The 25,678-nt window shown below is 52.7% G+C and overlaps 2 protein-coding genes across 4 annotated transcripts in view; one reads left to right on the top strand and one right to left on the bottom strand.

The window, feature by feature from the left end:
- Positions 1-25,678, top strand: part of KIRREL3 (kirre like nephrin family adhesion molecule 3) — a 610,621-nt gene that overhangs the window by 545,985 nt on the left and 38,958 nt on the right. For both annotated transcript variants that reach the window (XM_042238383.2, XM_042238382.2), the window contains exon 5: positions 20,883-21,040. In XM_042238383.2, coding sequence (XP_042094317.1) covers positions 20,883-21,040 — 158 coding nt within the window. The remainder of the gene's footprint in view (positions 1-20,882; positions 21,041-25,678) is intronic.
- Positions 1,249-25,678, bottom strand: part of ST3GAL4 (ST3 beta-galactoside alpha-2,3-sialyltransferase 4) — a 121,255-nt gene continuing 96,825 nt past the window's right edge. Inside the window, exons 11-12 of one of the 2 annotated variants that reach the window (XR_009597797.1) lie at positions 12,162-15,405; positions 1,249-9,952 (exon numbers count right to left, since the gene is read on the bottom strand). Coding sequence is in view for 1 of the 2 variants with exons in the window: in XM_060403832.1 (XP_060259815.1) it covers positions 23,895-23,978 (84 nt within the window). In the remaining variant the exon portion in view is untranslated. Of the gene's footprint in view, positions 9,953-12,161; positions 15,406-20,714; positions 23,979-25,678 lie in introns of those variants that run through there. The other variant, XM_060403832.1, reaches the window with a different exon arrangement.

Raw genomic sequence — 25,678 nt, 5'->3', positions numbered from 1 at the left:
GGAACACCGACGGGGCCCCTCCCTCAGCAGCCACCCCTGCCTCCCACCCTCCACACAACTTGAGAACCACGGGTCCAAGAGCATCCATGGGGTCTCCTCATCCCGAGGTATCACCCCCAGCACGTGCAAGGCTCTGAGAAGGAAGCCCCGGGGATAAGCCACCAACCAGGCCCTCGGGAAATTCAGAGCCTGCCTGGGGAGGCGACAGGAACTCCGCGGGCGACCCATTGCTTAGGACTCCCAGCTTCCTCTGCAGGGAGTGTAGGTTCAGTCCCTGATCCCACATTCTGCTTGGAGTATCCAGAAAAAAAAAGAATCGGTGGGACAGTGAGGGCTGTGGACAGTCAAGGGAGGCTTTGGAGAGGAAGCGGAACTTGGGTCTGGAGGAGGAACCACTGTGGGGTCAGCCCGAGAGGGTAGAGGGCCCTGGTGGTGGGCAGCGGCGGGGGGGCTCACACGGAGGGCCTTTGGTGGGTCGGAGGACAGGAGAGGTTGTGGCCAGGTGATCAAGGGCCTTGACATCAAGGAGCAGGTTCAGGTCTTTTCTGCAGTCGGGGGCACCCCTGGAGGACTCTGGGAAAGCAGAGAAGAGGGTGCATAGCGCCCCCGAAGCTGTCCACCTCCGCCTGCGTCCACTTCTTCCCCTCTCTTCCTGCACTCGCTCCCAGCCCCCAGACGGGCCAGGGCCTGAGCAGCAGGGCTGCAGCCTGCCCGGACAATGGGAAATAAGCAGGGCTGGGCCAAGTACGCAGCACCCCTTGTGCCCAGCCTGGCGACCCTGGCTGAACCTCACCCCTCCGGGCACCAGTTCAGAGCGTCTGCCCACCTGGCTTCTCCCTGCCTCCCCGCCCCTGAAACCTGGGGCCTCCTGGCCTGATTAGGGCAAGTGTCACCACACCGGGGACTTGATTGATGACCTCGAGAATGGATGCTCGACTCTGCCTGCCGGGCCTTGAAGCCCATCCATCTTCTCTTGGCAGCCTGTTCCCGCCCCAGTGCTCACCTTCCGGGGACGATCCCAGGCCTACGTGGGCCCCAAGGACTAGCCTGTGTCTTGTCCCCCACCAAGGACAGGAGAGAGGGACAGCTTCCTTCCCTGGAGGGCATCAAAACAGGACCAAGGTTGGGGTGATGCACAAAATGTAAGGGGCACCCCACAACTCAGTAATCGAGATGACTATTTTAAGGCAATCTTTTTAAAAAATCAAAGATGATACAAAAATGATATGAAATCAAGTGATATAAAAATCACTATTTAAAAAAATGTTTTAATCTTTAATTTCTGAAAAAAAGTATCAAAACATTGAATGTGAGAGGAAAAAATGTGTGCCCCTAGTTCCATGATTCTATACATTTTTTGATGGTTAATTTTCTTTTCAGAACACTGAAGTACTTGAAAAAATATTGAAACATTTAAAAGTAGGTGTGTTTAAACTCACGAGATTATTTCAAACCAAAGTATTTTATTTACAGCAAAAATAGAGTTTATTGTCATTTCGCTTTCCTGGCTTTGATGGAAGCAAATGCATCACTGATGATAATAATCTGCTTTCCTCTGCTTCTCTCATTTTCAGTTGGAAAAAAATGGCCACATTTGATCATTTCTCATGACCAAGTGACCATCTTAAGTCTTTTCTAATTAATTTCAGTTTAGATAAAGAGCCTGCCTTTATTTAAAATTGTGATGGTTTGTTCACTGTGAATATTTTTGCATTCGTTTTGGTATTGTTTTGTAATTTTCATTCAACTATGATTTCTGTCCATTTCTGAGGGTTTTGGCAAGCCTGTAAATTTCATGCCCGGCCTTGGACAACCTGCCCCCAGCCAGAAAAGGGTCCCAGGACCCCCGGGCCTGGGGGAGGGGACCCTGGGAGTGAGCCAGCTCTAGGGCAGCCAGTGGTCACCCTCACCATCACCGTGAGTCTTGGAGGGAGGAGCTGGCTGGGGATGGTGAGTGAAGGTTCAGGTGGGGCCACTGCTTGGCTGTGTGATGTCAGGCAACTCTCTGATCCCTGCTCAGCTCTTTGCTCCTGAGTCCCAGAGGGCTGTTGAGGCTGGCCCTCCCCTGCCCTGCTCACCTCACTGAGTCATGATGAGGTTCAAGGTAAACCATACGAATGGCCGCCTCCGTGCTGGGCAGTGAGGGCAGCCAAGGCTATTCCACAGCCTCTCTGTTCACTCAGTGCAGCGTCAGAAAGTTCTGCTTCATGTCTAACTTCATTCCTCTGCCCTCCCTCCCTGGTCCATCTTTTCTGGAAGACCAGCCTAGAGGGCCTATTTAATTTTGCAGCCAGTGGCTCCCAGCCGCGGCTCCGAGTCAGCCACCTGAACACCCCTCTCCTGAGCATGGAGTGGGGGTGCTGAGGAGTCAGAGCAGTAAGGGCCTGGCGTCTACCATGCATGGCTCACCTCACAGCCCCTCTCAGCACCCTGACACCTCGCTGCAAGCGCCTTTGCGGGCATAGGCCGCTTGCGAGGAAAGGCTCTCCCATGCCGGAGTTTGGTGGGAAACCTGACAAATTGCCTGGCGGCTGTTCCTCCCTCCCCACCCCAGCCCCACGTCCCTCCCAGAGCCCTGGTCTCTGCTCTTGTCTGCCTTCTTCCTCCTCAAAAGGAAGCACCCCTCAGAAAGCTAGATGGACAGAGCTAATTGGGAGCCAGGAAGAAGAAACTTCAGGCAAGCTAATGAGCAAGCCTGGAGTGGGCACGAGCCCAGAGGGGCTTTGGGAAGCCATCCGGTCCACCCCCTGCCTCGGGGCCATGTGGCCCGCCACATGCAACTCATCCCTAACAGGGGGAAAAAAAAAGACCAGCTCTGGCCATGAAAAAGAATGAAATAATGCCATTTGTAGCAACATGATCGGACCCAGAGATGATCATTCTAAGTGAAGTAAGTCAGACAGAGAAAGACAAATATCATGATATTGATTACATGTGGAATCTAAAAAAAATGATATAAATGAACTTATCTACAAAACAGAAACAGATTCACAGACTTAGAGAACAAATTTAGTTACCAACGGCGAAAGGTGGGATGGAAGGATAGATTGGGAGTTTGGGATGGACATGTACACACTGCTGTATTTAATGCGGATAACCAACAAGGACCTACCGTGTGGCACAGAGAGCTCTTCTCAGTACTCTGTAATGGCCTATACAGGGAAAGAATCTTTAAAAAAAAAAAAAAGTGGACATATGTATACGTACGAACTGATTCATTTTGCCGTACACCTGAGACTAATACAACATTGTTAATCGACTATGCTCCAATATAAAATAAAAACTAACCCTGAAATTATCACAGCATTTTGGACCAGCTATGTGTTAACCGCTCTGTCATATCTCTTGGTGACCCTGCGGACTATAGCTGGCCAGGCTCCTCTGTCCATGGGATTCTCTAGGAAGGAATACTGGAGTGGGTTGCCATTCCCTTCTCCAGGGGATCTTCCCAACCCAGGGATCAAACCTGGGTATCCTACATTGCAAGCAGATTCTTTATTGTCTGAGCCACCAGGAGAGCTCACCCCAATACAAATATAAAAAGTTTAAATTTGTTTTTAAATAAAAATATTTTTAAAAAAAGAAAACAGGCTCTAGAGAAAGGCCTGCCGCCTCTCCCCTCTCTGGGTCAGTTCTTCCTAACATCTAACCTCGCTCCCTTGCAGGGCGCTTGAGCCCCTCTTCCTTTTCAGTGCAGGTGGAGACTCCACACTGACCATCCTCTATGTACCAATGGCCTCTTTCTGGATGTCTATCATAAGTTATTCTCACATATGATAAGCAAGTATGGGAACCATAGGGCTCACTGAAGGCAAGTAAGAACGTAAAAGACTGTATGGATAGCTGATTCACTTTGCTGTACAGCAGAAACTAACACATTCTAAAACAACTATACTCAATGAATTTTTTTTAATTAAAAAAAAAAATTTTTTAAAAACAGAAAAAAATAGTAGTCTGGATTCTGAAATCACCCTTTCTGAAAAACACACACACACACCCATTTGGACTGCAGGACGCCCAGAGAGATGGGAGCTAGTCACAGGTCCAACTCCGGGCACAGCCCACCTCCCCGGCCCAGAAACCTGTCCACAGAGGCAGCCTCGTAGCCTCCGGGAATTCTGAGCACCTGTGAGTGACCCGCTTTGTGACCAAGGCCAAGCTGAGGGCTGTTTCGTTCAGGGAAAGCCCTGTCCATCTCTGGATGTTTCATGCAGGGAAAGCCTGGCCCATCTCTGCCCAAGGCTACGACCTATGAATGCAAATGAATTCCAGTGGGAGTCAAAAGTAAACATCATCATTTGAGTGAGTTGTAGTGAGGTGGCTGAACCTAGAGCCTCTTATACAGAGTGAAATGTCAGAAAGAGAAAAACAAATATTGTATATTAACACATACAGACGGGATCTAGAAAAATAGTATTGATGAACCTATCTTTAGGGAAGGAATAGAGGCACAGACGTAGAGAATGGGCTGTGGACACAGCGGGGGAAGGAGAGCGTGGGGTGAATTGAGAAAGCAGCATGGACGTATATACACCGCCACGTCTGATGGCCAGTGGGGAGCTGCTGTACGGCTCAGGGAGCCCGGCCAGGTGCTCTCTGATGGGAGGTGGGGGAGGAGGTTCAAGAGGGAGGGGACATATGTGTGGTTATGACCAATTTGCATTGATATATGGAGGAGACCACCACAACATTGAAAAGCAATTATCCAACTAAAAATAAATAAGATTCTTTAAAAATAGAATAAATGTGGTCAAAAAAGAAAATCACCTTGGCTCCTCTACTCCCCTACACGCGTGCGCTCACACACACACACACACACACACACACACTCACTCACTCACTCAAACGGTATGTTCCAAAATCAAATGCAAATGATACTTTCAATTATATACCAAATCTGGACCATCCATGCCTCTGGCCATGAACATTAATGCCCATCACGGAAGCCGACAGTGGCTTCAAGACACATCCAGTACACTTCACTTCAAACGAGCCCTGAACACCTCACGCCCACTTCTCTGAGCAGCTGATGGGCTCTTCCCCGGCGACACGCACATGTGCAGCGCTGATCCCTACGCGGTGACAGTGATGTCGATCAGAGCTGAAACCCATGTGTGCTGATGGCAGGGCACTCCCAGCCACTCGGTGCTGTCCTGCTTTCTTTATGGAGTGTGCACAGAACCCTCAACAGGCAGTCAGTTGCTAATCAAATGGAAAGGCATAGCTTAGAAGGGAGGCAGAGGAAAGCAGGGAGGTGATTAAGGATCCAGGGGTCTCGAGGTGCAGCTAACAGGTCCCACAGAGAGGGATGGTTGATGGTGGAGAGTGGAGAACACAGAGGTAAAAAAAAAAGATTTGTCCGATGTCTCAGGAAGTCAGGGGACACCAGCTGTCCTGGGTTCCATTTGGTGACTCCAATCCTTGTTGTTTAATCACTCAGTCGTGTCCGACTCTTTGGGACCCCCTGGACTGTAGCACTCCAGGCTTCTCTGTCCATGGAACTCTCCAAGCAAGAATACTGGAGAGGGGTGCCATTTCCTTCTTCAAGGGATCTTCCCGACCCAGGGATCAAACCCATGTCTCCTTCATTGGCAGGCAGATTCTTTACCCCGGAGCCACCTGGGAAGTCCCCAATCCCTGTAGTCATCTCCAAATAGGCAAAGCCCTAAAACTGGCCTGGGAGTCCACACAGAGTGCCAGCGGGGCCAAAGGCGTCCTCAAGACATCTTAGTGTTCATTAGCATTTCCGGACCTGCACCTCTCCAAACACCCCCATCTGGAGGCTTTGTTTTTCCTACCCAGTTCCCCTTCTTGCAGGCTTCTCGTCTTACCCTCCACCCATTTACTCAGTACTCATCTCTTGAGCACCGGCTCTGTGCAAGCTCTCAGCTGGGGCAGGAGAGACAAGGAGGAATACAATGGGCCTGCTGCTCTCCAAAATTCACTCTGAGCCAGATCCCTGAGTCCAGTCATCCGCGAGACCCAGGAGCTCTGCAAAAGCCAAGGGGAGGCCCCCACCCAGCTTCGCCCACAGCACTGGCTGAGGAACCAGGCCACACAGGGACGAGACTGTTCCCTGCCTCCGATACCCAGCCACAGTGTAGCGGGGGTCATGCGAGGCACTTCAGCAAAGCCTGAAGGTCACGCCTGTGCCCACAAGTCAGGAAGGAAGCATGGGTGTTCCAAGAAGAGACAGCAGGTCCTCCCTCAGCCGGTAATTAATACAGTGTAATTACATCTGGAAGTTTGTACCCTTTGACTGACGTCTCTTCCATTTTCCCCACCCCCAGCCCCTGGTAATCACTCTACTGTCTATTTCTCAGAATTCAGCTTTTTTTAGATCCCACATATGTCATATGATACAACACTTGTCTTTCTCTGTCAAACTTATTTCACTTAGCATAGTGCTGTCAATATTTTATCCAAGTTCTCACGAATGACAAAATTTCCTTCTTTCTCATGGCTGAGTAGTATTCCATTATATATATGTTTTTCTTTATATATAATACATATAGAGAACTAATACAATTCAATAGCAAAAAAGCAAACACTCACAATTAAAACAGGCAGAGGAACTGAATAAAATTTTCCGAAGACATACATATGACCAACAGGTCCATGAAAAGGTGCTCAATATCGGTTATCATCAGGGAATTGCAAATCAAAGCCACAATGATATATTACTCCCCACCTCTTAGAATTGCTGTCATCAAAAAAGGTGATAGATAGCAAGTTTTGACAAGGATGTGGAGAAATAGGAATCTGTATATACTCTTAGTAGGAATGTAAATTGGTGCAGCCCTATAGAAGACAGTATGCTTCTGCTGCTGCTGCTGCTGCTGCTAAGTCACTTCAGTCGTGTCCGACTCTGTGCGACCCCATAGACGGCAGCCCACCAGGCTCCCCTGTCCCTGGGACTCTCCAGGCAAGAACACTGGAGTGGGTTGCCATTTCCTTCTCCAATGCATTAAAGTGAAAAGTGAAAGTGAAGTCTCTCAGTCGTGTCCGACCCTCAGCGACCCCATGGACTGCAGCCTTCCAGGCTCCTCCGCCCAAGACAGTATAGAGGATCTTTAAAAACTAAAAATAAAACTGCAATGTGATCCAACAATTCCGCTTCTGAGATACACCCGAAGAAACTGAAATCAAGATCTCACAGAGGACTTCCTTGGTGGTCCAGGGGATAAGAATCTTCCTGCCAACGCAGGGGACACAGGTTCAATCCCTGGTCCGGGAAGATTCCGCATGCTGTGGAACAGCTCAGTCCCTGTGCCACAACTACTGAGCCCACGAGCTGCACCTACTGAAGCCCGAGCGCCCAGAGCCTGTGCTCCAGGACAAGAGAAGCCGCTGCAATGAGAAGCCTGCGCACTGCAATGCCGAGTAGCACCCTAGAGAATGCTTGACACAGCAACCAAGACCCAGTGCAGCCAAATAAATAAATAAGATCTTATAGAAATATCTGCACTCCCATGCTCACTGAAGAATTACTCACAGTAGCCAAGAAGTAGAAGCAACCCAAGCGACCGTCAACAGATGAATGGGTAAAGAAGACGTGGTGTATACGTATAATGGAACACGACTCAGCAGTGAGAAAGAAGGAAATCCTAAAATTTGAATGGAATCACAAAAGATTCCAAATAGCCAAAGCAAGCCTGAGAAAGAAAAAAGAATCTGGAGGTATCACTCATCCCGATTTCAAACTATACTACAAAGCTATAGAAAAAGTAAATAAATAAAAAGTAAAAAAAAGGCTATAGTAATCAAAACAGTATGGTGCTGGCATAAAAACAGACATATAGACTAATGGCACAGAATAGAGAGCCCAGAAATAAGCTCATACATATACAATCAACTAACATTTGACAAGAGAGCCAAGAATATTCAATGTGGAAGGGACAGTCTCTTGAATAAATGGTGTTGGAAAACTGGATAATCACAGATAGAACAATGAAATTGGACCCCCATTTACACCACTCACACAAATGAACTTGAATTAAAGACTTAAACATAAGATTTTGAGACCCTAAAACTCCCAGGAGAAAACACGGCGGTGGGGGGGGGGGGGAAGCTCCTTGACAATGCTCTTGGCGGTGATTTTCTGGATGTGACTCCAGAAGGATAAGCAGCAAAAAGAAAAATAAATACGTGGGGTCACATGCAACTAAAAGGCTTCTGCACTCAGAGGAAACCATCAACCAAACAAAGAGGCAATGGGAGAAAATGTTTGCAAGTCACACTACCTGACCTGGGCCTTGTGGACACCTTGCCTCCACCCCAGGGAGCACCCGGCACGTGGGGCGAGAAGGCGGCCAGCCCCCACCTCAGCACCCCCAGCTCACTGCCCCTGCTGCAAGGACCTCCTACACCCCGCACCGTTCACGTGTCCCCTCATTCAATCTCGCACCAGGAGAAGCCCGTGGTAGCTCTACTTTACAGATGCAGAAACTGAAGCTCAGAAATTTACAAAGTTGCTGAAGGTCACCCAGTGAGGAGGCTCCCAGATCTGTCTGAGAGCAAAGATGGTGCCCACTCCTCACCCCCACACCACTTCCCTGGGGCTGGAGAGACAGGGGTTGGCAGCCCCAAACCCAGCCCACCAACCCAGCCCACTGACCCCCAGCAAATGCAGCTGTAGAGGTGACTAGAGCCAAGTGGGGTGTCCTTCCCTGCCCCGAATCTAACCCAGAGCACAGAGTAGAGCCAACATCTTCTGGCCAAACCACCCAGCTCTCCTCCAAAAGGGCAGTATTCTGATACAGAGCACGCCGGGCCCAAACCCAGCCCCAATCCCACTCCCAAATAGTGATGAGCCCCGCCCCCTGCCTAGGCGCACCCCCTGCAGTGGGTGCCGTGAGGGCTGCCCTGAGTCTCCCTTTCAGGATGGAAGGACCCCTTTCCCCATCTGCTAGGCTGTGGGGTGGCCAGCTCTCTGCTGAGCCCCCTCTGGGGATTACCTGCGGCCAAAGGGAGGAAGCCCTCCCCCAGTGACTGCCCCCCGCCCAGGGCAGAGAAGCCAGCCTGCCCTCCTGGGATGGGACAGCCTGAGGGCCCCCCGTGCAGCACCACTGCTTCCTGTTGGGATCCACTGAGCTCTCCAAGGTGCCGCCCCCACGGCCAGACGCCCTCTGTCCAGTCCCATCTCCCTCTTCCCCGTTGGAGCTGATCCCGACAGGCCTCCCCACTAAGCGTCCTCGGGTCTCTACCTGTGCTGCCCCTCACCCGCGCCCTCCCCAGGGGGAGGATGAGCGTGACTCGATTTCCCGCGGTTGCAGAGAGGGCTCAGCCTTCTCCCGTTCCGTTCCGCACGGCAGCACCCTGGCAGATCCTAAAGCAGGAATGTTCGCCTATAAAATGCACCCTCTCCGTATAAAATGAGAGGCAATGCTCACCAATTTCTGTGGAGAAATGTGGGCTCTCTCTGTGAAAAATGAGGAAGATAGGAGATTTCAAAAATATCTATAATGCTAAAGTTTGGATGAGCAGTGAAATGCTTTCTGTAATGAATTCAAAAAGAATTGCCCTTTTTCGAATTTAGAGGCTTGTGCTTTTTCAAAAACAGACTCAGAGCAGAAAAAGACTTTGACTTTTTTTCTCTTAGGATGCTGGCAAATAGTGGGTTTGATAAATTTGCATAAAGTTGAAAGGTACGTTTAGTGGTTTTCTGGGATTCCCAGAAATGAATTTTGGTGGCAAGAAGCCCAGAGAAAGCATTGTGCTTTTCTCCCCGCTTGGCATGCTGCCACTTGGCTTTACGGTTCCCCATGACAAGGGACAGTGTGTTTTCTCTTTTTCTCTGCTCCTATTTATCTTGCTTCCCAAGTGGGTGTCTTGCCCATCACCAGGCTTCATCTCTTCTCGTCCTCTCGTCCTGCCCGTCTCTCCCTGTGTTCCAAACCAAACTGTCTTCATTGCTTCTGTCTTCTCGTCTTCCCCATACTGCTTCAGCCAGCTACCATAGGAACAAACACACGGTTTTATAATGCAAAAATCAGTATTCCTAATCCCCCATTTAAAAGCCAATTCTTGCGATTTCATGTGTTTATTGTTTAAGCTCCTTAATAAGGTGACCCTCTCCCCCCATGCCCCTCAATTTCCTGAAGCTACAAGTATTAATCAGGAAGGTTCCACTGGCTTTACTTCCCTCCTTAGTGAAGCCACATATTCTGTTTTTTTTTAATGAATTTTTGTTGGCGTTTAGTTGCTTTACGATGTTGTGTTGGTTTCTGCTGTACAGCAGAGTGAGTCAGCTACACTTAAACGCGCCCGCCAAGTCCCATCAGCCGTGTCCCACTCTCTGGGACCCCATGGACTCCAGCCCGCCAGGCTCCTCTGTCCATGGGTTCTCCAAGCAAGAATGCTGGAGTGGGTTGCCACGCCCTCCCCCAGGGGACCTTCCCAACCCAGGGATCGAACTCGCGTCTCTTATGTCTCCTGCATTGGCAGATGGGTTCCTGACCACCGGCACCACCTGGGAAGCCTATATATACATATATACATATACACACACACATATATATCGCCTCTTTTGGGGGTTTCCTTCCCACTCAGGTCGCCACAGAGCACTGAGTTGAGTCCCCCCTGCTGTGCGGTAGGCTCTCATTAGCGGTCTGTTTCACACATAGCGTGTAGGTGTCGATCCCAATCTCCCAACCCATCCCACCTGCCCTTTCCCCACTTGGTGCCCACACATTTGTTCTCTGTCTGCCACAGAGCCTCTTGAGGACGCAGATTTGCTGGATGGGAGCCTGTAGCAAAACCAACCATATCAGTTCTGCTTTCTATTTATGGGACCAACCCGCACCCACTTGAGTCCCTCGGGCATTGTTGTGCTGGCTCAGGACGGACTCCGTGATGCTGTGAAAGGGCAGAGCACACACAGACAGCATCCCACACGGGAGCAGCTGGGCTGCACTGAGGCTAGGAGAGCAAGGTGAGGGTAGCCGAGCCCTCAGCAGCCTGAGCCAGATCCCTGGGTCCCCCACTCATAAACTGCGCGACTCGTCCCGGGTGGTCTGCCAGGCTATGCCTCGGCTTCCCCGTCTGTAAGATAAGGATGCCACGAGGCCCACTGGCACGAGACTACTGTAAGATTTAAACCAGTATATAGCAACCCCTCCACCATGCCAGACTTCCCCCCAGACCCAGCTCTGTGGAGCAGGAGAAGCCCAAACTCAAGTTAAGGTCAATGCCACCTGGGGAGCTTGGGGAATGCTGCGAGGCAGATATGGGCCTGAGAAGGGCGTTCACTCCATCCTGTGGCCATCTGCACAGGAGCCAAGCTGGAGAGGGAGAAGTCCCTTTCTCCTCGGGACAACCCGCCTCCCAGGTGGCCTGAGGGATGCCCCCCTGCCCTGTCCCCAGGGTCCCACGTGCCCCCACACCGGCCCTCGACATACCACGTGAGCCACCTGCTGTGAACACACACAGGCACAGACACATAGAACACACAGAGACACACAGGCACACACACAGGCACACACAAGCAGACACAGGCACATGTACACACACACAGGCACACACACAAGCGCACACAGGAACATGTACACACATAGAGGTGCACACACAAGCACACACAGGCACACACAGGCACATGTACACACACACAGACACACACAAGCAGACACAGGCACGTGTGCTCACACACAGGCACACACACAAGCACACACAGGCACATGTACACACACAGAGACACAGGTGTACACACACAGACACATGCAGGCACACACACAAGCACACACAGGTGCATGTACACACACAGACACAGGTGTACACACAGAGACACACATGCAGGCACACACACAAGCACACACAGGTGCATGTGCTCACACAGGCGCACACGGGCACACGCACAGGCACACACACACCCTCTGCTGCATGGAGCTGCCGTCTGCACCCTCCTGCTCTCTCACCCCACCCCCCCTGTTTGCACAACATCCTGTGACTCATTTGTTTGCTCGGGATTAATGAACCTCCGTCTCCTCCACAGCAGCTCCTCGCTGATGAGACGGCTCGGTCCCTTTCAGGGTTTAATCGGAAGGAAACAGGGCACACCCCGCCTGATCTGAGGGGGAGGCAAGTGACTTTGTTTGACGTCCCTGCAGCATCTGTGTCCCTGCCCGCACCCCTGCTCCCGGGCCCTCCCCGCCCCGGCCTCTCACCTTTCCTCGTCGCCTGTGTGCTGCCGTTGCTTTGCAGGGAGGCGCTGACCTCCATCTAGGGAGCCGAGGCTGGGATGCAGAACAAGGAGGCAGCGGAACGAGAGGTTGGAACCGTGATCTCACGAGCAGCTGCTGCTCGGTGTCCGCGAGGAGTGGCTTACTGGGCAGACAGTGAGCCTGTGGGCAGCTGACAAGGGCTGAGTCCCTGTGCGGTACTGAGCTCTGGGACGAGGCCCTCCTGTCCACGCGGGTCATCAGCGCCCGGCCCTGTGAAACAGAGACTGGCATATCCGTGCCATCCACGCTATCTTGCCCAGAGAATGAAGTGCCTGCCCACCATCAGGCGGCCAGGAGCCAAGCGAGGCACCTGCCTCCCGTTTTTTTCCCGCTTGTCAAGAGCTCAGGGTGAGAGGCACACTTCCCTGTGTCCTGACCTTTGCAGGTCACTGGGGTCAGGGTTCCCTGAGCTCAGCTAGTCCAGGCGCCCCCAGGCTTGGGGCAGGGATGGAGCTAAAATGCAGCCTCCAGACCTCTCTCCTCTGGTCCCTCTGCCTCCAACCTCCCAGGAAAAGTGTCTGGGCGATGGTGCCACCTCCATGGATGACATACTTTAAAAAGACCCTATTTGCTTCCTACCCAAATCTCTTCTAGGCAGACCTGACTGGGAGTAGGGAGGATCCAAAGAGGAGGTAAAGACATCTGTACTCTGTGTGTGCTTAGTTGCTTGATCCTGTCCAAATCTTTGCGACCTCATGGACTGTAGCCCGCCAGGCTCCTCTCTTCATGGGGATTCTCAGGCAAAAATACTGGAGTGGTTGCTATGCCCTCCTCCAGGGGATCTTCCAAACCCAGGGATCGAACCCAGGTCTCCCACATTGCAGGCAGATCTTTATCATCTGAGCCACTTAGAGAAGCCAAAAGACACCTACACTTAGTAAATTACATCTATCTAATAAACTCATGTATAGAATTGCCAGAGAAAATACAGGATACCCGGTTATATTTGAACCTCAAATATACATACTAAAAATTATTTGTGGCTTATCTGAAATTCTAATTTATCTGGGTGCCCTGTACTTTTATGTACTAAATCTGGCAACCCCACACATCTCCCAACTCCACTGTTTACTGGCTGTGTGACACTGGGCAAGTGACTTGACCCTTCTGGGCCTCTGTTTCCTCATCTCTAAACCACACATAAGTGCGCCAGCCTTGTACAAGACTTCCCAGGTGGTGCTAGTGTTAAAGAATTCGCTTGCCAATGCAGGAGACACAGAAGTCACGGGTTCGATCCTTGGGTCAGAAAGATCCCCTGGAGGAGGAAATGGCAACCCACTCCAGTATTCTTGCCTGGAAAAACTCCATGGACAGAGCCTGGCAGGCTACAGTCCATGGGGGTTTCAAAGAGTTAGACATGTCTGAGCAGCTGAACAAACACACACACACTTTGTATAGGGCTGTTGAAAGGATTAAATGATGACTTTTGGAGCTTTGGAAGAGTTCTGGAAGCGTTGTAAGCTCTGTAGCAATGTCAGCTATTATCGACATTATTACTATTTGCCATTGTTGTTGTTCTACTGATATTACTATCAGTACATCCAAGGTTATAACCCAGGAGGTGGTATAAATGCAAAGATGCATTAAGACCCCTCCTCTTAGCTGTTGGGAACCTGAAACAGGAACTGCAGTGGGTGCCAGCTGGTGCTAAGGGAGTGTGGACATTTGCTTCCTGCTCAGTGGGGTCAAGCAAGGCACCAGACAACCAAGATGTATTGAGGCTTGCTCTGAGCTGCACTCTCTCCTGAGTATAGGGGTAGAAAGAAGAACCCAGCAAGCACCAGCCCTCAAAAAGCTCACAGCTGTGGGATGGCCAAGGGCACCAAGAGCCACATAAGCTCACACATGGTCTTAGGGCTGGGGCTGAGCTTGAGAGAGGGCTTCCTGGAGGAGGTGATAGAAAATAATGACCGGGAATTCCCTGGTGGTCCAGTGGTTAAGATTCTGTGCTTCCAATGCAGGGGGTGTGGGATCAATTCCTGGTCAAGAAACTAAGATCCCACATGTTGCACGCTGTGGCCAAAAAACAAAAAATAAAAAGAATGACCAAAGACAGCCAGGCAAAGGTGTCCTTTGGGCTGGAGAGAGGACAGGATCCAGCCAGTTACATCTCAGGATGAAGGCACTGTCAGCAGAGGGAACTTCACAAACCATGTAGTTGTAAAGGCCAGGATATCCCTGCAGACAGGTGAACGGACCTGTCCAGCGAAAGCACGGGAGGAAGCTGAAGAGAGAAGGCCTAGCTGAAGAAAGCCTTGGCTGGACTCCATGCGGACGAACTGGGTTTTGTCCTGGAGCAGCGGGGAGCAGTGGACACTGAGAAGCAGAGATGGCCAGTCACCGGCCATCAGGGAGGTAGAAAGGATTGGGGCGGAGCAGACAGATTGGCTGCTGGGGACCCAGTGCTGGGGTGACTTCAGGAGCCCAGAGCTCTGGGCAGTCTTTCAGGAACTCACCAGCCAGTAGGTTACTGCTGAGCGTATCAGTTAGTCTTCGCAAATGTAATGATTCTACAAGTCAGTGATATGGCCGTGCCCAGCTGAGATGATCACACGGGGTCAGGTGGGCACACGCATGCCCTTGCATCTTTCTAGTCTGATGGCCCCACTCTCATGGGCACAGAGTCTGGGGGGACGGGAGAGGAGGGAGGGCCAAGCAGGCAGGGTAGCAGATCACCCCAGCACACAGGGGCTGGCCTCGAGTGAACAGACAAGAAGAGTGACTGGCTGGAGGAGGGAGAAGAGGCGGGAGATGGTAGAGCTGAAGGGTCGTCAGCAATAGGAGACGGAGGACAGGCTGCAGTGTCACTCACACCCAATGGCCCAGGTTCCAGTTCCTTGCTGGATCCCAATGCACGTTCACATCTTTGAAAGTTCTCAACTTGAAGGTTCATACGTAGGGGACTTACTGTATTGTGTATTTATCCATTTATTGTCTAACTCTTCCACTGGAATATAAACCCCACTTAGGCAGGAGTTTTGCATCCCCGCTGCTTCAAACAGGGCCAGGTACACAGTAGGTACTCAGGGTGGACTTTCCGAATGCCTGCTGGCCCTGGCAAGCTGACTCTTAAAAGCGGGCGCATCTCAGTCGTCTTTACAGCCTGTGGTTCCGCACTTTGACCATCAGGAGGCGCCATCGACGTGCTCGAGGCCTCTGGATGCAGGGATCACACAGGGCCCAGAACCTGACAACCGGACAGATTGGAAGAAGTGAGCAAAGCGAGATGTGAATGGCAGAAACCTTCCTCCTCTCCCTTAGCAGACATCTCTCCAGCACACACTGGGAGCCAGGCCTGTGCTCCATCGAGCCCTCTGAAAGTCAGGCTGGGGGACGGAAATGCGGGGTCTGAATGCATTGAGATAAAGAGCCAGGACCCAGGCAGGAGGTTTGACCAGAGCTCCGGTTTTATGGGCAGGTCTGTGTGCTGCTCTGATGCTGGTAGAGTGTATATACCACAGAGTCAGACAAACTTGGTGCTAAATTCCAGCCTTTACATGCTGTGTTATTTAGCAACGTCATTTGCTCTCTCTGAGCCCCCGTTTCCTAATCTATAAAGTGGAAGTCCTAATAGCAGCTGTTTAGAACGATGTGTGTGTGTGTGTTCAGTTGTGTCCGAATCTTTGTGACCCCATGGACTGTAGCCCGCCAGGCTCCTCTGTCCATAGGATTTCCCAGGCTAGAATACTGGAGTGGGTTGCCATTTCCTTCTCCAGTTTCAAAGGATACTTGGTTTTATTTCGAGAATAAAACAAGAGAACCCTTGGCCCGGTGTCATCCACAGAAACAAAACTAAATATTGTTCTCAAAAACTGGACCTGATTCTCAATATTTATCTAGCCCTTATCAAGCTACCCCTTCATTCTTCATATCATAAAAATAGTCCTACAACCCGCAGGTATCTTTATTGCCTCACTTTCCAGATAAGAGGGCGAAGGTTGTCAATTGTATAACTGTGTGTACACATCGCACCGCTTATAAAGCGGTGGCCTCAAGCCAGGTTCTGCTCAGCAAACGTGCGTGAAACCACCGTGCAGCCTCAGGTGCTCTGAGGACCAGGATGAAGGAGGCTGCAGTCTAGGGACAGACAAACACATCTGGATCATTTCCATAGGAGAGGTGGGATACTGAGAATGATATCCAGGATGCTATGGGATCATAGTCAAGAGTCCCTTGGTCCAACCAGGAAACGCAGGAAGAGATGGACTGGGCCCTCCACGCATCGTACTCATTCATGTCTGTCTGCGACCCCGTGGACTGTAGCCCATCAGGCTCCTCTGTCCACGGGGTTCTCTGACTGCGACCCTGTGGACTGTAGCCCACCAGGCTCCTCTGTCCACGGGGTTCTCTGACTGCGACCCCGTGGACTTTAGCCCACCAGGCTCCTCTGTCCACGGGGTTCTCCAGGTAAGAATTCTGGAGTGGGTTTGCCATGCCCTCCTCCAGGGGATCTTCTCTATGGACTCGGTAACCCCTTAGCTAAATCTGCAAGGCTGAGTAAGACTGATCCAGGAAAAGAAGGAACTCCAGCATCTCAAGTTAAAGAACTACTTATGCAAAGAAACCCGCTATGAAACACATTCATGCTGGGGTCTACGTGTTGGTCAAAAAGTTAGTTTGAGTTTTTCATACGATGTTATAGAAAAACCTGAATCAACACAATATCTTTAAATCCAGTATTTAGTGAGCAGGACAGGCTGCCCAGGTGTCGCTAGTGGTAAAGAACCCGCCTGCCAGTGCAGGAGATGCATGAGACGTGGGTTCAATCCCTGGGTCAGGAAGATGCCCTGGAGGAGGGCATGAAAACCCACGCTAGTATTCTTGCCTGGAGAATCCCATGGACAGAGGATCCTGGAGGGCTACAGTCCATGGGTCGCAGAGTCGGACACGATTGAGTGTCCAGTCATCCATGTGCCCTCTGGCCTCTCTGCTCGAGTCCCCGTTGTCCTGGGCAGCAGAACTGGGAGAAAGTCCTCAGGGGCTCCCTCCCACACAGGGAGATGCAAGCGGCACCATCTACAGGGCAGGAGGCCAGAGAGGGGCAGAGGAAGGAGGAAGGCCCCTAGCCGCCTGCCAGAATCCTGGAAGACAGGTGAATAAATGGCAAAGAGCCAGCCCAGGACTGCGGGATTCATATGTGTCCGTTCCGTAAGCAGCGCCCGGGAGCCAGCCCCCGTCCCAGGCAGGGTGTGACCCCTGGGGCCGACTTCCAGCTCCGGGCACCAGCTTGGCCTGAGTTCCATCAGGTCCTCTCAGGCCTCAGTCACCCAACAGTTAATGCGCTTTTCCTGACTGACAACAAGCTCAACACCACAACAGTCAACTATTTTTATCTCCGGATTAATCACAAAAGGCTAACGCTTCCACCTTCCCTGTGATTAAAAATTAGGAGACCAAGCTCTACAGTGGTTCAGGATAATAACCAATCCGGGGAGGAGGGGGGGTGGATGAATAATGCATCTCCAGGCTCCGGCTGCTCGAGACTTTCTCCCCGCCTGGGCCCCCAGCTCCGGGCCAGGTCTGAATGGGGAGGTAACGAGAGGTCCCCTCCCGTCGGGAGCCACAGCTGCCAAGAAGGACTGTTGATTTCTATTCAGCCCGCTGCCCCCAGGCCTCCCCCTCTCATCCCCCACCACCCTCACCCACCCCGGCCCCATCCGCACCCCCTCCTACCCCATCTGGTGTGCACCGAGGCGAAGGCCGATCAATAATGCATGGTTACATGAATAACCGGCGTGATAACCACTTATTCGGGAAGATGTAATCAGGGCCCATTCTGAGGGGGTGTGTGTGTGCGTGTGTATGTGTGCGCAAGCACGCCTGCGCACTCACACAACACAGTCCCACTCCCCTCTCCCCTCCTCTAACCCGATATTGTAAACACAGCACGAAGGAAAGGTCCAGCCTCGCTGTGCTTGCTTTTTAGAAAGGCTCCTTGCTCTCCATGCTTGATCACAGGCTGGTTCACTGAGCAAAGGCCCAGAGACAGCCTGCTCTCAAAACTGGTCTCACAGCAGAACCCGCTGGGAGCATTTATTTTTGGTTTTGGTCGCACCACATGGCTTCTGGGATCTTAGTTCCCTGACCAGGGATTGAACCAATGCCCCTTGCAGTGGAAGCATGGAGTCCTAACCACTGGACCACCCGGGAAGTCCCTTCCCTGGGAGCTTTAAAAAGCCCTGATGCTCTGGTCCACCTCCTGAGATGGGGATGCAGCTGCTCAGGGTGTAGCCTGGCAACAGGACATTTAAAACCTCTCTGGGAATATCGTAAGCTGCAGTGAGAACCGCTGTCTCGGGCCCAAGGCCAGTCAGTGCTAAGGAACGTTCGAGATCCCCTGGTGTACTTTCACATTAGATGGCTGAGGAAACAAAACCGGACAGGGAGCTGCCTTGCCACTTCAGCCTCTGATTTAGGGCAATTTCCACAATCCCGCCCCCTCGGCTTAACCCTGGGGAGGCCTCAGAGACAGGACGGCCAGGTGTTGATGCTGTTACCAAAGCTTCGGGTGGTCTTTTCCAGTTTTCCTGACCCTCAGCAGAGCTCAGTCTGAGTACCTCCATCCTGGGCAGCTCAAGGGGAGGCAACAAAGGGAAGAAGCAGGAGGCTAGCCCTGCTGCAAGGGTGGCCCGAAGCACAGAGATAAAATCCCCTCATACACACTGCCACACCCACCCCCCATTTACCGCAAGCCCTCATCCGCCTCCCTGTGGCTCTCTGGCCCCAAAGCACCACGGAGGCCTCTGGCACTAATGAGGGGGTAAGGGGAGGGTGGGGTGGGGGGCTGGCCTCATCGTCCAGCCCACACCCACCATCTGCTTGCACCCAGGGCCCCCTGGGAGGCTGGGCAGGGTTGAATGAGGCCATCTTCCTCCCTAGGCCAGGATCACAGTAGAGGCCTGAGGCTGATGAAAGCAGCTTGGAAGCCCGAAGGGTTTTTTCCTCTCAGCGAAAGAAACTTGAGCAATAGACACCAGCCAGGCCATGGTTCTGAACCAGGCTTCCTAGAGGACGGGAAGGGAGAGGCAGGGGCACTGGCTCAAGGCGTGCATGTCAGGATACTTAACCTGCCCCAGAGCCTCCTGGAAAGAAGGGGAAAGTGTTAGTTGTTCAGTCACGTCTGACCCTTTGCAACCCCATGGACTGTGCCCACCAGGCTCCTCTGTCCATGGGATTGTTAAGGCAAGAATACTGGAGTGGGTTGCCATTTCCTTGTCCAGGGGATCTTCCCGACCCAGGAATCAAACCCAGTTCTCCTGCATTGTGGGCAGATTCTTAACCGTCTGAGCCACCAGGAGTTTCCTTCTTTCTTTCTTTTGAAAGATTGATTTATTTATGGCTGTGCTGGGTCTTCATTGCTAAGCACAGGCTTTCTCTCATTGCGGCGAGCAGGGCCTGCTGCCTCAGCCCAGAGGTACAGAAGGTCGCTTGGGGTCCGAGTGGGAGGATGGACTTCCTCTGGCGACTGGACAAAGAAGGCCTTTTGCATGAAGACCTCAGCCCTCACCTGACGACCCTGTCCTCCATTCACTGAGCAAACACACAGCTCAGCCCTCCTCAGGCCTCCAGAACTGACTGACCAGCCCCTCCCCAGGGAGAAGACCAGGGACCCATCAGGGGGTCTCCAGGGAGCACTCTGCCCCTTCTGGTTTGTCCAGGGAGGAGAGGCAGGGCGCAGCAGGGGCCTGAGACCCTCGAGTGTCCACAAGCACGGACCTCAGAAGAGGCTCTGTGACCTTCAGCTAGTCACTTAACTTCTCTGGGCCCCTTCTCCAAACAGTAGTCATCCATCACTGTCAGTGCCCAAGCAGCGTCCCATTATTGTCATGGGGGTCAGAGACGTGATTGCACTTTAGCAAAGGTTTACAGAGCTTGTGCCAGGCACCGGGCCCTGAGCTGGGCTCCGTGGGAGGCATCACTCTTCTCCTGGCAGCCCCCATCTCTCAGCGGGGACCGCGCTGCCATGAAATAGAGAGGAAGGACCAAGCAGGAGAGATTCATTCCAGTTCTGGGAGGAGGGAGTTGGAGCCGCTCTGGGAGAATCAGGTCCAAAGGTGATGATCACGGTTGCACAGCTCTTTGGAACGCTGTCTCAGACTCGAAAGTTTGCCTGTCACCTGTCCCCTGTGAGGGAAGCGGCCAGCCTGGTGCTCCAAGTGTCGGGGGACCTGCTTCCAGCCCTGGCCCCCTCCGCTTGATCGCTGTGTGACCTTGAACGAGTCACTTAATCCCGCTGAGCCTCGGTTTCCGGATCTGGGTAATTGGGATAATGATGTTTACCTCGCAAGACTGCGGTGAGGATTAAATCAGATGACAGATGTGACAGGGCTTTGTTTTCAAAGAGAGAAGTTAGAAAGATAGGGTCCAGGCAGCAGTGGCATGCTCTCCGGTCTGCAAATCACAGCTAATGACGCCTGCCCTGTCCCCTCGCAGGCTGCCGTGCGGAATGAGACGATGACATGAGCGTCCTCTGCAAATAAACACGGGACGCCTGTGTCGGGATTACTGCTGTCGTCGCTGTTATTGTTATAATGCAAGAGGATTATACATTTTATTAAAGGATGATAATTACTGTTTGTCAGCGGCTCCATAAAATCCACTCAGCCTTGCCCGAGAGGAGGGGGTGCCCTCAGCCTGACCTCTCCCCTCTCTCTCCCCACGCAGTGCCGCCCGACGACCCAGTGATCCTCGGGGGGCCTGTGATCAGCCTGCGGGCTGGGGACCCCCTCAACCTCACCTGCCATGCAGACAATGCCAAGCCTGCTGCCTCCATCATCTGGCTGAGGAAGGGAGAGGTGATCAACGGAGCCACCTACTCCAAGGTGAGGCGGGGTTGGGGGGATGTGAAGGAGGGGAGGCCGCCGGGGGGCAGGCAGCGGGCAGGGCACAGCTCTCCCCATCTCTTTGCAGCTCTTGGCTCTGCCTGTGTGATTCTGTGTCGCCTTTGGCTCCTAGCTCTTTGTCTCTCTGCGTCTTTTTCTCTCGAGTGCTCTGGCTCTATTTTTCCGACCTTTTCTGTCTCTCCTTCTCCCCCTCTCTTTCCCGGGGGAATTGCTGGGCGTGGTGACAACGCTAAGAATGGAGTATGGTCAGAGGAAGCAACTCAGGGACAGAGGTGGACAGAGCCGAGGGTTGCCAGATAAAATACAGGACAGCCAGTTAAAAGTGAATCTCAGGTTTGCTGTTGAGTTGCTCGGTCGTGTCTGACTCTTTGCGACCCCACGGACTGCAGCACGCCAGGCTTCCCTGTCCTTCACTATCTCCCCGAATTTGCTCAAACTCGTGTCCATTAAGTCGATGATGCCATCCAACCATCTCATCCTGTCGCCCCCTTCTCCTTCTGCCCTCAATCTTTCCCAGGCTCAGGGTCGTTGCCTCCCATCAGGTGGCCAAAGGATTGGAGCTTCAGCATCAGTACTTCTAATGAATATTCAGGGTTGATTTCCTTTAGGATTGACTGGTTTGATCTCCTTGCAGTCCAAGGGAATCTCAAGAGTCTTTTCCAGCACCACAGTTCAAAAGCATCAATTCTAAACAACAAATAACTTTTCAGTGTAAGTGTGTTCCAAATATTGCATGGGCCATACTTATACTAAAGATTATTCACTGTTTAACCGAAATTCAAATTTAACTGATGCCTGTATTCTCATTCACTCAATCTGCCCACCTTCCCAGTGCTGCCAGCTGAAGCTGTTTAGGTGTTTCCTGTCCCAGGTACCTGGCTCAGGGGTCAAGGAGGGCTGAATGCAGCCCATAATCCCTTACCAGTCCTGCACCTGCTGTACCTACCTGCTGGGGTGCTTTTCTCTAGTTCACACAAGGTGCTGTGAGCTGAAGGGCTTCCCAGGTGGTGCTCGTGGTAAAGAACCTGCCTGCCAAAGCAGGAGATGTAGGAGACACGGGTTGGATCCTTGAGTCAGGAAGATCCCTTGGGAGAGGGCATGGCAACCCACTCTTGTATTCTTGCCTGGAGAATCCCATGGACAGAGGACCCTGGTGGGCTACAGTCCATAGGGTCGCACAGAGTCGGACATGACTAAGGTGACTTAGCACAGATGTAACCTAAACTGCCTCCATAAAGGCCCCATGTCCAAATATGCGCCAGTGAGGCTTAGGGCTTCACCCTATGAAATCTAGGGGGACTCTATATATACATTGCAGATGGGGAAACGAAGGCAGAACGCTCACGTTACTATGACATGTGATGGAGCTCGGGTGTGGACCAGGTTTGTAGGATCCCAAGGCCCGCTCTACGACGCCGCTAACAGTCTCACCCAGGAAATATGCCGTGCAGATCCAGTGAGGGAAGGCAGTGATCCTAACAGCCATGCTTCCCTCTGCCCCTTCAGGACCATCCTCTGAGGCAGGCTGCTCCCATTGTACAGATGGGGACCGTGAGGCACAGCAATAGATAGATAGATAGATATCAGGGGCCTGGCATCTCTGACAAGCTATAGACCTGTGACTTGGGCTCACGGAGAAGGATGCATGACCCAGCAGCTCCCATGGACTCAGCCCTGGGGGCTGTCAGAGCCCAGGCCTCTGCAGCTCCCTCTCCCCCAGGACTCAGGTGCCATTGACCTCGGCAACTGTGCTGTCCCAAAGGCAGAGCAACCCCAGACTGGTTGTGCAAGAGAAGAGGCTGGGGGCATGAGCAGCTGAGACAGAGACAGAGAGACAGGGAGAGAGAGAGGCTGAGAGGACACTCATGTGCAACAGTCAAGTAGGATTCACGGTCTACAGGAAAAATCCCACAGGGCCACCCTGACAGCCCCCGAGGCTGAAGCCTCAGCGTCTGTCACATAGTAAGTGGTTAAGCCCCTGAGCCTGGCAGCTGGGAAGCCAGCATCCAGGCTCCACCACCGTCTAGCTCTGTGGCCATGGGCAAGCTAGCTAACCTTGCTGTGCCTCAGGGTTCCCATCTGTACAATGGGACCAATGGCACCTGCCTCAGAGGATGGTCATGAATGAGCAGAGGGAAGTATGGCTGAGGGAAGGATCACTGCCTTCCCTCACTGGATCTGCACGGCGCATTTCCGGGTGAGAGTGTTAGTATCATCGCAGAGCAGGCCTTGGGGGTCCTACAAACCTGCTTCACACCGGAGCTCTACCGCATGTCATGGTAACATCAGATCTCTGCCTCAATTTCCCCATCTGCAAAATGGGATGATGATAATAGGTATTATGATGTAACAGGTGTCCATGTTACAATTGCTGCGAGACTTAAGAAGAATAATGCATTTGAGCACCGCAACAGAGAGTAGCCCTGCTCGCTGCAACTAGAGAAAGCCCCATGCACAGCAATGAAGACCCAGCACAGCCAAAAAAGAGAATAGTGCATTGAAAGTAAGGGCTTTGTAAACATTCCCCAGCATCCTTGGCTCCTTCCTCCCCGAGCCGTGTCTCCCCCACCTGCTCTCCCCTCAGAGGTCGCTCAGAAGGCCAGGTTTCGGTTTTCTGCTCCACGGTGGGCCTGCAGGGGAAGGGTGCTCCACCAGCCCCTACCCCAACCCAGCACAGGCTGGGGCGCCTCTTCCTGAACCCAGGGCGGCCAGAACCCTCGTAGCCCAGGTGCCTGGGTGAGTGCTCGCGACTCCCAGCGGGTGTCTGGCTGCAGAAGCATGGGAGTTGATGAAAAGCCATCTCTCCAAGTCGTCTCTTCCTGGACACCCAGCCTCAGGCCGTCTTCTTTGGACCTGGCACCAGAATGGAGGCCACATGGCGGTCATCTGGAAGGCAGACCCGGGGAGGCAGGACAGGCTGTGGAAGAGGAAGGAAGCCAGTTTGGGCCGAGACCAGAGAAAAACCTTCCCTGGGAGCCAGGTTCCTGCTCCATCTGCTGCTCCCCAGCAGCCGCCACCAGGTGGAAGGAGGAGGTCTTGACCCTGAAACGGTGGACAGGGGGAGGGTCGCTTGACCTTGGATGTCCACAGTCGTGTCCACGTCTGCCTTGAAGCCCCTGACCTTCCAGCCCTGCGCCTCTGCTACTTCCAACTTCAGACTGCTCCCTGTCCCAGGGGCGCCCACCCACCACCACCAGGACCACAAGACTTATTAGAGCCCAAGCTACGGACGAGTTCTCTGGCACAGCACCTCTCAGGGCCCTCCATGCGGCTCAGCTCTACACTCTGTCCCCACCTGCCCCCGTAGCATCCCCCGCCCCCTGCATCCCAGCTGTTCATCTCAGGCACCTGGAGCCTCCAGCAAGCTTCCAGCTGCCGCTCATCCTGGCCTTCTTTGTGAGGAGCATCCCTCCTGGCCCCAGGACACAAAAGTAGGGGTCAGTCCGTGAGTACACAGGTTCTGGGGACACAAAGCGTGGCCCAAATCTCCACCTTCTCTGACAGCTCTTAGTGATAACAGGCCCCAATGGATTCCCCAGGCAGCCTTAAAAGGGGAAGCAAAGAGAGATGATGAAAAAAAAGAGAAAAGAAAAATTAAGGGACGCAGCAGGTGGTGAGTGAGGTGAGTGAGGAGGGAGAGGAGGCCCTGTTGCCAGGCAATCAGGCCCTCGAGCCCTTTCCAGGCTGTTTGCATATCAATGAACATCCCAGATTTAGCACCAAGCTGGGGGCACCCACGTTCCCTCCAAATCTCCTTCCTCCCTCACCAGTGGTCACCTCTCACCTTGGGGAGCTCCGCCTGTCTCTCCACTGCCCAGCTGAAGCCCTGGGGACAGCAGCCCACACTGGACAACCTTACACAGGGTACAGTCTTCCTCCCCAGGAAAGCCTAAGGCTTCTCACCAACCGCCCCTCCCCCACCGCCAACTACCACTGCTGATTGAATGCCAAGTGCCTGCCATCAGTGATGGGGGGTGCACAGACAGGAAGCAGCGTGGGATAGGCAGGGTCCAGAGATGAGCCCTAAGCCACTGGGACAGTGGGGAAAGCTCTACGGAAGCTAGTGGGTCAGCAGCCAGTGCACACACACCCAGGAAGACCCCTGCCCTGACATGTTCAACCCTGAACAGGTGAGGTATATATGCCCACTCCTGGTCCATATCTGCAGACACAGGTGGGACCCACAGGAGAGGCCATCAGGGTCACACTAGTGCCCACCAAGCTGCAGGGAGCGCTGCCCTAGGACTTGGAGGTGGTGGCCCCAGAAATGAGCGACTCACCACTAATAATAACCGACTTACCCTCTGGCTAAGGGTGAGCTAATGATGGTTTCACAAGCAGGAGGTGGGAGTGTTGGGGCCCGGTGTGTCCCCAGAGCCAAGTTCAGGAGAGGGAAGCCGGAGAAGGGCCAGGAGGACAGGGGAAGGGGGCCTGTGACAAGAATCAGCAAATCAGAGTGTCTACCTGCCCCGACCCCCCGCCCCGGGAGGTCCCAGGGCTTCATTTGCATGTGAGAATGGGGGAGGTTGACCAGCCAGGCATGAAGGAAAAGAAAATAGAAAGCAGAGGCAAGGAGATTGTGGAAGCAACAAGGGAGGGAGGAAAACAAAAATCAGG

Source organism: Ovis aries, chromosome 21, assembly GCF_016772045.2.
Source record: "Ovis aries strain OAR_USU_Benz2616 breed Rambouillet chromosome 21, ARS-UI_Ramb_v3.0, whole genome shotgun sequence".
Classification (NCBI taxonomy): domain Eukaryota; kingdom Metazoa; phylum Chordata; class Mammalia; order Artiodactyla; family Bovidae; genus Ovis; species Ovis aries.
This window is presented reverse-complemented; position numbering and strand designations above follow the sequence as displayed.